The 13,260-nt window shown below is 38.7% G+C and overlaps 1 protein-coding gene across 3 annotated transcripts in view; it reads left to right on the forward strand.

Moving 5' to 3' along the window:
- SMG7 (SMG7 nonsense mediated mRNA decay factor) overlaps window positions 1–13,260 on the forward strand; it is a 53,898-nt gene that overhangs the window by 5,577 nt on the left and 35,061 nt on the right. Inside the window, exon 1 of one of the 3 annotated variants that reach the window (XM_062003376.1) lies at window positions 2,790–2,941. The exons of the other annotated variants lie outside the window; for them this stretch is intronic. Coding sequence (XP_061859360.1) covers window positions 2,913–2,941 — 29 coding nt within the window. The 5' untranslated portion in view covers window positions 2,790–2,912. Of the gene's footprint in view, window positions 1–2,789; window positions 2,942–13,260 lie in introns of those variants that run through there. 3 annotated transcript variants of the gene reach the window in all.

The raw sequence follows: 13,260 nt of genomic DNA on the forward strand, positions 1-13,260 counted from the left end.
GATCTACTCCTGATAGATGTGTCCCACCCTTCCTTTCACCCTTTCCTTCTCAGCCCTGATTTGATGGCCAGATCTTCAGTATCAGGGCCAGATCTTCAGTGAACTGGACACTAGGTTAATACTGCTTTTGTTTTGTTTTTTACCCACTGAGTTTAGCCTGACTTGATTTCCTGATCCCATTCATCATGTTACCACACGATGTGCTGACAAAAGGGGTAAGAGTTTTGTGCACCAGGAATGAGACACTAATGCAAAGGGCAGGGTGGGAATGCTTCTTCTAGTGATAGCTATCATTAAAGTGCTCACTGACCCATAATACTAGTAAATTATGCCCCATTTCCTGGACTATATCTGTAGCTATATAGAGAGAATATAATACATACAGAATGTAGCTGGTGTCAGCATCACAAATAGTTCTCCTGCAGGGACCACTTCGCGGGATGGGATTTACAGACCATGCATCAGACCAATATGATCAATGCTGAAGCCGTTTATTTTAGCAGTCAATCACATGATATATGTTATTCTTTTCTAAATACATGATGTATTCTATTCTGATTGGATAGCTCAGTCTATCATACTCTGTTCATGCGCCTAATAGCAGAATATGATTTGTTAAGCTTAACTGTGTTAGTATCTTGATAGTAGCATTTTCTACATTCTTTTACCTAATTCCTTTTCCATCTAATTTCTATTCTAAGCTTACACAATTTCTTTCCCACATACAACTGCCTTTATATCTACATTCTAATAAGCAACTTGTCCTTGACTATTCTTCAGTCCTATTGTTCACTGTCTGATATACCTAAAATCCGAGACCTGTGTCTGAGGCCTGTGTAGCTTATGGTCTCATATAACCAAAGTCTGGGTGGGCCACATGTCCATTTTCCTTCAGGTACATTGCTACATACCCCTGTTTTCAGTCTGGACTGAGAGAGACTTTTTTTTTTTTCTTGCTGCAGAATACAGCTTATTGTGGGTGTTGTTACTGTGCTTTCTCTGTACAGTGCTTGAGGTTGCTTGCAAAACACTGTTCCAGTGACCTAGAAGTGCAGGTTAGTGTAAGTAAAGTTACAGCTGTATTTATTTATCTAGTTAGTTGTGATGGCAGGGATGATTCTTGTAGCAATTAGTTCTTGTTCTAACCTGCATATTCCTACGTAGTTTGATCTTTATTGGAAAGGAGAAGGTTCTGTTGTGGCAGTGAAACTAGGTGATGCTTATCTGAATTTTTGATGGGGCATTCAAGCTGCACCAAAGCATTTTGAGGAGACTGTCCTCTTCCTTGATTATAGGGTTTTGGAGGGTTTTTTGCTGGGTTTCATTTCAGTGCATAGTAAGAACATACATTTGTTTGGTAAACACTTAGCCATTTTGTTTAGGTACTCAATATAAAGTATACTCTGAAATCCAAGCTACTTGTAAAATCTGTTTCTTCTGTCCTAAGAGTGCATCTTCAATTTAGTAGGTTCATAACAAGTAACCCTAGCCTGCTCTGGTAAGATGGTTTTTTGCCTTCATATAAGCTGATGAGAGCACTGAATTATAATATCAACTTTTATGTCAAGCAACTTAAAACTTTATATAAATCAATCTATATCAATCTAAATCAATCTAAAGCTGCTCTGCTTTTCAGTTTGCCACCTTGGCTATTTGTGTGCATTTTCAGATGTCTCAGTGTTTCTGACTTGAGAAGAAAAGGTTGGCTGCAATCACTGCTCAGGATCACTAGGATTGATGGGAGAAGACAATGACTTGATGGACAGATGTCTTGGAATCTTCCTGGCACTGCTCAGCAAGCAAGAGATCACTATGAAAAAGACTGGAGATGAAGTGCATGGTGGAGAGGAGAGTTTGCTGTAGTGTCCGATTTTGTTGGATAGGGAGCTGCTAGGGGTTGTAGAGTTTTAAGGACCCTTCTTCACTGTTATTGGATCTTCATGACAGCAGCAGAGATCACTAGTAAGAGCAGACTTCTCAGAGTAAGGAATAGTAGAAGAGCAGTTAAGGAGTACAGCTATAACTTCTAAAGGGAGAGCATGTGGGAGGACATTAGTTATTGCTTTTGTTAATTTGAACTTGAGGCTTGTCCTCATCTCACTTGAAAAATGCACAGCTGCTGTCAAGCAGGAGGAGAATAAAACCACAGTTTGGTTTCCTTAAAATCATTAGCAGAGTTGCATACTTTGGTCCTGTACCTTTTAATATGTTACTAGAGAGGTCATAGATTTCTATGGTGCTTGGTAGTGTAAGTTTTCCTGTGCTCAGGGAGGAATATGACACGTTAACCCAAGTTCTCCATCTTACTGTCATGAAGAGAGGACTAACTTAATACTTATTGTAGAGTGACATGAGAAATTGTAGAGCTGATTCATAGGCTGTAGTTTCTCACTGTTTTGTATGGGACGAAGGTCTGGTGACTTTTTTTGTGTGGTGTTTGATGCAGTGTCTTCTTGAATGCAACCTTACAGTTGTACTGGTTTTGTCACCAGCTTCCATGAGTGCAGCTGACCTCCAAGTCCTGCCTTTAGACCGTGTTTCTAGACTTGTCTGGCCACTACTTTACTTCCCATTTAGATTTAAGAAGAACTTCTGATGGTCACCTTGGGGATTTCCTGGACAATCAAATGAAGGGGGAAAGGACTTAAGCAGTGTTCTGATATTGTGTATTTAATTTCCTCTCAGTTAAATCAGCAGCTAACTGTTCAAATCAATGTAATTCTGTGAATTGAGCAGAATTAGAGCTTTCTGAGTAATATTAGGCCTGCTTTCTCTTCTCTGTATTCCAGTAGGACTTTTCTTGGATTATTCACACTGGCTTCTGCACTCAAGGGATTATCATAAGGAACCAGAAGGCTGAGGAGTCTCTTGGGATTATTACACAACCGTGGGCGACAGACTGAATTTGACTGATGGGACTCAAATCAGAGATGCCCTTAAGGTACTTAAGAGTCCTGGTAGAGTTAATTTTCTCTCCCACCTTTAGGGAAAAGAAATGTAGTTTTTCTGAAAGTACTTGTGAAGTCTCTAATATATCAGCTCTGTATTTCTCATGTATTCACTTTGTTGTCTGTGGCATGAAAGTATCCTGTAGTGCTTAGCCCAGTTGAACGGTTTTCTGCTTCATCTGATATTGGTATGTGTAAGCTGATTTTTATTTTATTTCTGTTCCTTGTCTGTCCTAGCCACCCAGCCCTCACTGTCCTCTGAAGTATTGTCTGTTTTGAGTCTGTGGGTTCCACTTGTCATAGGGCTGAATTATCTGAGAGCTGCTCTCTAGCTGTTAGGAAGCAGAGAAATTAACTCTGAATGTATTTCCAGTGGAACCTTTAAGACTGATTCTGCCTAATGAATGTGAGGGGAAATTGAGTTATTTTTAAGAACTTTGTGTAGATATTAGACTTTTTGGTTGAATGCAGTAAAACAGACCTTTTGAGCATCAGGAGTTTTTATTCAAGACTGACTTTGGTAGTTTTTGATGCCTTGATGTAATGAGGCCTTGACAGTTGAACCTGTTTGAGACTACAGCAAAGAGCAGTTTATTTGGAGCCAGCCTGTCCTAGGGCCTCCTGGACTCCCCAGGGATCTGCACTATGTTATTTGTCACAGTTTGACTTTCCTACAGGAGTTGTCAGGAATAGAAAGAAATGAATTTTTGATAAATCCACTGGGAAGATAATTTTCCTCCCTTTGTTTGATGAAAATCTTATAAATTCTGCTACCCTGCTTTCTGTTGCAATGAAAGTCTCCTGGTATTTGCTGTGTTCTGTCTTGGTCTCACTGTGATTTGAAGAGAGCACGTGGATATTGCTATGTGTCAAACAGCTGCGACTGTGGGATAATCTTTTTTTAAACCAGGGTTTCCTGTAGCCAGCAAGGAACCTTTGACTGACTCAGTTCCTTCTGCAGTCAGTACTGGGTTTGGCAGTGCCTTTGAGCATTTGTGATCTTCATTTGAGGTACACTTGAGCCATGAAGAGGGGTCTTTTGGGTAGCCATTCCAGCATAGCCTAATAATAACTAAAAATAGAAATGCTAATCGAATGTACCCATGAAGAGGGGGAGAAGGAAGAATGGGACAAGACTTTTGTTGGATAGATGTGAGTTGTCTGTCTTGAAGCAGTGTAAATGTTTATCAAGGGACAATACCATGACAGAACTTCTGAGCACAGAGACTTGATCTAGCCAGCTATTTCTTGGAAAAAGCCAATCTACTAGTGGGTCTGTTTTTTTTTTGTGAATGGCAGTAAGAAGAGTGCCTAAAGAATTTAAGCCACATTTTTATAATATTAAAAAAGCCAAACCACCAAGAGTGTGTAAAAAAAGAAAAAAGAAAAAACGTGAAAAGTGTAGCAGCTCTCAGACCTTCAACATGAAGCTGCAGTTACTAGTAAAACAGAGGAAGTGTTACTCCAATACAAAGAAAAGGTGACATTTCTATATGGATTAATGATTATAAATTTAATTATTAAAAGATGCAGAGTAAGCTTTCAGTAAAAATCAAAGTGTTTCAGTTTGTCTTAGTACCATCCATATGCATGGAGTTGAACATACATGTGAAATCTTGAACTAGAAAAGTGATAAAATGTTATTGTTCGTTTGAATTAATACAGAAGGTCATAACTTAGGAGCAAGTCTCATAGTTTTAAGCTAGGACATGAACTTCTGGCAGTTTTCCCACCCAGTTTGAATGTAGCCTAACTATTTTGTTTTAGAGGTAAACTGTAGGAGTTATGGGGCTTGGGGCAAAGACAGTTGTAGGGGATTATGACTTGCTGGGTGTGCAGTTCAGCTGAAGTACTCATCTCCTGGTTTTAATATCAAAGACTAAAATAACTTCTAAAGATTGAAACTATCCAGAAAGATATTTCCAGTATCTCTCTAATGAAGATGTCAAATGTTTGTTGATGCTGCTTGTGCAACTACAGACTATTTTGGTAGCTTCCATCATAGATGGCTAGGCAGAAGTGAGCACTAAAAAAAGTGATGTGTCTATCCGTAACATTACGTTATGTAGTCAGAATTTGGGGATGCTCTTTCTAAATCAGGTAAAATTCTGTACACTTTTCATTGAACGTGGTTATGAAAAAATTTTCAATCATGTATCACCAGTTCCGTTAATTCCTGAAATAGTTCTTTGAGGACAACAAAGAGAGAAACTGCTATCCTGGAGTGTTAAGTGACATGACCCGAGAGTGTCTTGTCTTTAGGAGTGAGAGATCAAGAAGACATGAAGATGTTTAGGCCTTTAAGGACTCAACTGCAGGAAATTTTATCTGTATGGTTGAAAGTGCTGTTGAACATATGGTTTTCAGATTTTGGGGTTAGAGCAGCGTGATTCTCATCGTTTCCATGGTTTATTGTCAAATGCTGAAATGCAGTGCCAAAAGTATTCTATTTTTAAATTGTTTTGGACCTGCTGGTATGCTATATAAAACATTTGGTGGCAATATCCAAGCTATTGTGCTTGCAAACTGGAGTTCCAGGACTAAGTTGGCTTTTACAACTTGAGTAATACACAAGTGTTGAGTTAATAACCAGTAGTTGTGTGGTCACTTGCTGAATCTTTTCTCAGCATCATCCCTTCTTCCTTAATATGCTGCAAAGATTCAGAAAATGTCTTCTCAACCTAATCAGGTGAGGGCAGTCCCTGTCTTTTCACCCCCTTGTAAAGGTAGTGGTGGATTGAGTGAGGCTGTTGATGTTGACTTCAAGAACAAGCAACCCAAATGTTTGTTTGGAATAACATCAGAGTGAGGGAATGAACTGTGTAACCTTTTTAAGTATTTTTCAGCCTTAAGATTTGGTCTTAGGCTGGATATGTTAATCTATTCTTCTGAAGCCTTTTCTTCAGCCATTGCAGAAGGCAAAATGAGTGTCATGAACAGTTCTGATATGACCGTTGAAAGGGAGATTGCAATCTGGAAAACTGCATTTGGGTTTATGTTCAAGTAAAGATGTGCTAAACCCCCAAAATTTTCCATACATGATTCCTAAAGCAGATACTGATTTTGAGTTGGCTGAACATAGTATGAACTTCCTCTAAGACAGAGTCCTTTTTAGTTCTGCAGCTAAGATATTGAGATTTACATTTGAAATAAAAATATTTTTATAAAATCTTTTAATCCCCAAAAACAAGATTAACCAGGGAAGTTATAAATTTGTTGGGACATTTGCCCATCATCAAGTCATTAGTTTTTTAAACAGGAAAGATAGGTTACTGGTTAACTGGCAGTACCTGAGAGCACTCTGCAGGGCAGTGGCTATGGCAGTGGCAGCTCTGCTTGGAGGCAGTTTGGACCTGCTGCAGGCAGAGCTGCAGCGGTCAACTGGATTCAGCTAAGTGAGACTGGTTTTCCTCAGGACCTGTTTGTGTTCAACAAGACTCAAAAGCCTCAAGCTGTATCTTTCCTAGAGAAGGACAGTTTTTCCGGTAGCGTCTACATGCTGCTTCACTACTCCTTGGCTAATAAAATTTGCTAGATCTGAGCTAGTTGGATTGGTCATAAGTTTCTCCTTTAGCTGAACACAGATGAGAGGAATCTCCACGTATTCCAGGAGTACATGTGTTTTGGTGGTGGACTCTTGGGTTTTGATGGGACAGGCCCTCTGGATGAGCCACTCGGAGACTGTGGAGAACCAAAAGCAGAGTATTACAGGAAGAGTTGTGTGTTGATAAACCAGAAGCAGAATGTGAAGTTCAGTAACAAACTCTCCTTCCTGTAGCTTCATGCAGCTCAGTGTGTATCCTTAGTACCTTGTGTTGTGTTTATACTTTTACTGAAATAAATAGTGAATATTGCTGGCTGTGTGGTTTGAGGTGAGAACAATGATCATGCCTTTTTTTATTAGAAATTATTGTATTTGATAGAGCTTGATTAAACCTGTGGTAGTAGAGGATTCTACTTGTTTTTCTTAATTTCATGCTTTTTTTGGGGGGAAATTAATTCTTCAAATACTCTCTAGTTGAAAAGTAAGTATGTTTCAGAATAGCCTGTGTGTTTCTGATAGTGAATGGGGAACAGCTAATGAGACTCCTGTAAACTACTGGCAATGATGCACTGGGTACCCATTTAATTATCATAAATGACCAATATAATCCTTCTTGACTGGTGTTCAGCCTTCACATTGTTGCTGTGCTTTCAGAGTGTGCCTTGCATTTAGTGTCAAGATGGAGAATTGAAAATAATTGCTAAGATGCAGCTTGCAATTAGGATCATACTTGGATGTAATCTGAGTGTTATTTGTTTTAGCTTGTCTCAATCGTGCAGTGTCCTTTCACACTGAAAAATCCTAATTATGAAAGGCTGTTTTAAAACTTTTGAGCATGTCACATTTGTACATAGATGTGTTTTGTGTGATGTTTACATAATTGTGAGTTTATGAAAATGAATGGAGCTGGGCAAAAACCAACTTCACACAATCGTTGAACGACCACAGTGAATAATTTACAAATCATAGAATCACTAATGGTCAGTGACTTTGCTTTAGGCCTTTACATTTTTTGAGGTCTTGACTGTCTGGCATAGATCTCAGTATTAGTGCTTGGAGAGCACATATTCAGAATGGTGAGCTCCACTGCATCTGGTGAGGGGTTGCTTGTGTTTTGTTTTTGCCACCTCTGATGGTGACATCTAATGTATTTGTTCTTTCTTTATCTGCTGCTTGACAGTATCTTGAATTCCCAGTTAACTGACTTCTCTTTAATGGTCATTCTTTCCTCCGTCTATGGGAGTTATTTTCAGCTTGACTGAGCATAAACACCAGTGCTTGCCCCAGGATAATTTCGCTGTTGATGACTGAGAGGAATGGGGTCCATAGAAAACACCCAAAAAATGGATTTTTATATCCAAAGATGTTAGTGGAGACAAGAGACAACAGGAAGCTGCTAGAGATGAAATCGGGTTGTGGAGAGTTGCAAACATTGCCCTAATCATGCAAAGTGGGGTGGACTTTCCAAGGAAAAATGTATATCACCTTTGTAAGGACAAAGGAAAATGTATGTCACCTCTGCACTCCAACCCCCCAGCCAGGCCAAGGAATGTATTTTATCTGTGTTGCGAGAGTGTGGCACTAAATTGACTGTGTAATTACCAGCCTGTGAACTGAATACTGTTCACTTGCCTAGGAGATCTCAAGTAGTGTCCAGAGAGTTGACATCTCTACTTGGCCTTGGCTGATCAGGATTCTGCCAGGCTGACTTCAGCAGCATAACTCCCTGAAACTAGTGTGATAATATCCATCTGAACCCAATTTCTGTGTTTTCCATCATTCTGGACATAATTTTTATAATGCAAAAGCTGTTAAAAAAAAAAAAAATTATAGGTGTTAAAAAATTTATCTGCAGTTTCCAGCTACAGTGGAGATTTTACCAAGTTGGGAACTGTCATCTAACAAATGAGTCCTGGTGTTGCTATATACTTAATCACAACTGAAGCCTAGTATTGTGTGCGTTGTAATCAGAGTGGATTTGAAAGAGCAAAAGATAGTAATATTACAAGGCCATAATTTGTTGGGGTGTGTTTTGTTGTTTTGTGATGGTGTTCAGAACAATTCTGTGGCAATCACCATGGAAGCAAGGTAGTTTAGATGCAAATATCTCACGTTCTGCTTAGCACTGTAGTTGTAAGAACTAATAACCCTCTGTGTGCTTACGAAAAGTTACTACTTGTTGGTAGTGAGTGAGCAGAGCTTTATTGTTTTTCTCTCCAGAATCTGTGTACTTAAAGCTGGGTTGTCAATGGTTGTGTGAATTGCAATGCAATCTTGAAGATGTTTTTGTGCCTTCACACCTTTAAGATTGCTCTAGTTTTTAAAAACTAGCTTAACCAGTGGATAGTGTAAAATTTAAGGAGATACACAGGAAGATTGTATACTATAGTAAACATTTTTGTCATTGATTTGTTCTCAGGCTGACATATTGTCAGCAGTAAATGTGTTAGTCTATGGATGCCGATAAAGAAACAAAATATTACTACCCATGTCTTGAAGTACCACACATATTACATGTCTGTTCTTTCCTGAGTGGGCCTTTTATAGTTCTTAAATTGGTTTTAATCCTTTAGTAATTTGCTCTTAATTTTTCTGTACTGAAAACACTGTCAGGGTTACCTGCAGAGCTATACTGTCAGCTCCTGGAAGGTAAATAAGGTAAAGATAACTGTAGTTCTTGTGCTTTTCTTTCATGGACAGCATCCATTTAGAGGTTAGTTTTCCTCCTTACAGCTCCAGTAAAATTCCAGATAAGTAGTAGAGGTCAAGATGGAAAGTTAAAGAACTGCATGGTATTTTAAAAAGATGTCTACAAACCAGTGTAGACAGAATATGCACCTGAGCTTTCCTGAGCTTGTCTTAAAACTGTACATATATTACAAGCTTTTTGTTTGAATTAAAAAATGCAGACTGGTGAGTGTTTACCTTGCAGGTGACTTCCATTTTAGAACTCTATGGAATAGACACAGGCATATTACTGATCCTGCCTATGGACTAGGTCTCATTTCTGAGCCATTTAACTCACTTTTACAGCACTACTCTTCTAACAAAGCTCAAACTATCTCCTCTGCTTTATATGAGCTCTAAGCTGTAACACATGGGAGAGGGGAGACTTCAGTGGAGACAGTTGAATGCTAGAAGCCTGAGCAGGGTAGGAGACTTGTATTTCCCTCCCTGTGATTAAATTGGAGAGTAAGTGCATAAAAGCTACCCTAAGGGAAGTTTCTACCTATTGGGCACATAATTTTCAAATCTTGAGACAAAGGAACTGACTTGTATGAAACTGGAGGAAAACGTGAGTTTGAAGCTGACTGCAAGGGTACTTTCCCTCTTATTCAGGGAGGAGGATTGTCAGTTCTGATCAAACTTGGAAAGAGTTGATTTTGGTGGCTGCATTTTGAAGATGATTATTATTACCTGCTTCTAGTAGAGCCTGGGCTAGGAGAAAGAAGGAAGGTGGGATTAAAAAAACAATTCTATTGTATGTCCCCATTTCTCACCATCCATTTAGTATAAGTGGGATCAAGAGCAGGATTCCCTGTGGAGAGGATTTGGATTCAGATGACGATGCCTTGTTTTAGAATCTGCTTTCAGGGGTGGTTTTTACTTGCAGTTATACTGGCACTAAGTTAATTATTTGCTTAGATTTCATGTACAGCTATAATCTGATAAAGCCACTGGTCAAAGAAGGTAGCTGGTACCCTGAGTTCTTCTGTTTGTAACAGGAATAATAAGCTTTAAACTGGTTAGCACATAACATTGACAGTAAGGCAGTACTGTTGAAGGTGATTTTGATTGCCACATCTATGAAGACCGTCCTTTCAGTGTAAAAGGCATTTGGAGCGTTTAACTAAGTGACTCACAGCCTGAAGATGTCTTGCTATGTCCATAAGAGCTGGCATCACCAAAACCTGTTTGCTTCCACAGCAAGGGATTTCAGCACGTAATGAAAACTATGATAGTTTTAAATTAGGCAGCAACACTTTGGAAATTTGGAACATTAAAAACTGCTTTAAAAAGTTGTTAAATGGTACCTGTCTGATTCACAAGTGAGGAGGTAAAGTCTATAAACAAATAAATAAGTAAAATCTATGTTGGAGTCTCTATACCACTGCAAAATCCTGACTCCAATGCAGTTACTCTTTCAGGAAATGATGTGTCAAGGCTGTCAACTGGGACTGCTGTCTGAAGCCTGTTATGTTCAGTTGATGTTGAATTAATAGGTGAAGGAAATACTAAAGATTAAGTTTATCCAAAAGTTTCTTCTTGCAGTTTTGCAGGTGTAAATATCTAGGTTTGTGCACAGTCTTAAGACTGCTATAAAAATATTTTCCTTTGACAGGTGAGATATAGTTTATGTCTATGAAATAGTTCAGGAAGTCAGTTCTCTGTATTTCAAAATCCAACCTTTAGCCAAGCATATCAGCTGTAAAGGATTAGTGCCAAGCAATTATCTAAAAACTGCTAATAAAGCTTTGTATTTTAGCAAGTGTTAGTGTTTAGTCTGAGGAATGGAAGGGAGAATGCTTATTTTCTATAAAACTGTTGATCACTTATATCAGATGGTAATTCTGCTCAGTGCTGAACTCCAGATGTGAATTCTTTTGCGAGTATTTTAGGGACTTCTGAGCAAGCCAACTACCCCCTAAATCTTTTTTAGAATATTCAGTGCTTATGCATTAAGTGTTTTCTACTGCTTTCTCTTGCCATGAATGAGCAGTAGTGTACAACCAACCAACCCACGAGGTATTAAAACCATGTAAAATTTTTGTTGAAGTTAACTATTATTTTGAGGAAAATCTAAAATAGTCATTTCTGGGTATTGCTTTGGAGTTCCTTCTGAGTGTGACTCTTGCCACTTATTAGAATGATTAAAATAGAATAGTAATTTGTTTGAAGTGTAAAGTGTTTTTAGCATGCTAACATGGAAGATGTAAGATTTCTGACATTTATTCTATATATGTTCTATTTCGTCTTATTCCTTTTCAGAAGGAGGAAGACTTTCTGGCAGTGCCCTTGATGAGCCTTTGGGTCAGTTACCTTGTGCTAAGGCTCTCTAGGTTGTGGGCACTTCTCTCTGTGGTACAACTTCTGCACTTACCTCAGGGGAACAGAAGTGCTGGGGTATAAATGTCTGCTTGGAGTGAAACTACCTGAACCATTTCATATGGTTTTTAATTTGTAGAATATTCACAAAAGTGGATGGATTCTGGTTGCTTTTATATGTCCAGCCTGGATTCATTACCCATTTTAGTACTGAAAATCCTCAATTCCTTATCAGGTGGTTTGTATTACTGAGATTTGATAAGGGAACTGATACAGCTGTTGATGTTGCAGGGCTGCCAGGGGAAAACCGAGTGGAGTTCCCCTTTAGCCATAGTGGAAAGCAGAGCATTGTGTTCACTTGGTTGGTTTTTTTTTTTTCTTTTATAAGGTTGGGGTTTTTCCCCTTTGTTTTTGTAGAAATTGTCATACCTTAGCAAATCTTGTCTGGCTCATCCTCCTTGTATAAATGAGAGGAATGTGGTGTAAGTGAAGCTTGACTTTGACCAGTTGGACTTTTGGAAGCTGTGGGTGTTGGCTGTGTAACACAAGACTGCCACTTTGAAAACTTGGGCTTGGCTTTATTTGCTTTTTCATGCTTAATAACGAAGCTTGTTAGCAAAACTGTGCCTCTTTGGAACTGATGTTGCCCTTCTACAGATACAGCGTGGTGCATGCAGAACTGAAAACTCTTGTTGCTATGCATGCTTTGAATAATGGAACTGAACCTTGAAACAGATGAGCTCTTTTGGGGGGAACAGTAAAATAGATCCATTTGTTTAGTGTTACATGAATGGAGTTCAAAGGTGACAATAAGAGGATTAGAATACTTAGTTTATGAGTGTTCATGTTTTAGCCTACAAGAGAAAATGGATGGTTTGGAGTATGGGTTTAAAAGTCTTTGATTTTCTCAGTGACTTGCATAAAGCTCCTGCTGCATGAAGAGCTCTGCATGGCAGCTGGATGTGCTGTGGGGAAGACTGGGTTTGCAGCAGAGGGGCCTTAGGTTGACACTTCAGAAACTTCTAGACCATCAGTGAATTGTGAAACAGGGAAGTTGTATGTTCTTTTTTGTAGGATTTTAAAAACAAATTAAGCAAACCTAGTAAAAGTATAAGTGAGACTACGTGATCTTTGGGTGCACTTTTTGGCCTCTTGGTGTGATAGCTTAAACACTTTGAAATTTCACTGTGTGTGAGAGAATTGTCCCTGTATTTGTGGGGCTTCTGTACCGTTTATCAGCTGAAGGGAAACAACTTGTTTTCTTTTTCTACTTAGGAAAAACTCAATTGATCAAGAATGGTAAAACTTTGAAATTGGAAAAATGAAATGTATCTATCTTGATTCCTTTGCTAAATCTGGTGGTTCATTCCAGCCTAAACACAGTGTCTGAGTTCCCCTGAGTTACAGCAAAGTAGGACTTTATATACTGTCAAGTTTTTAAGAGAATAAAAGTTTCCATTGCTATTTGTGGGTACTTGAATTTCAATATGTGTTACTCCAGAACTTCAAAAGGAAGTTCTGACTACAGCTTTCTGAAGTGTTGAAGCTTTTCAAGTATCTGAGTAAAATGGAGATTCCTTTAACTGTCAAACTGTTTTACTCAATCCAGTGGAAGGCTTTTGTGTTTGAATTTTGTGTTGAACCAAAGCATGGTCTGGATTTCTATTTGGTTATGACACTTTAAAGAATAGCTATCACAATACATCAAGACGCTATATCATC

The sequence above is a fragment of the Colius striatus genome, chromosome 10 (genome assembly GCF_028858725.1).
Source record: "Colius striatus isolate bColStr4 chromosome 10, bColStr4.1.hap1, whole genome shotgun sequence".
Taxonomy (NCBI): Eukaryota; Metazoa; Chordata; class Aves; order Coliiformes; family Coliidae; genus Colius; species Colius striatus.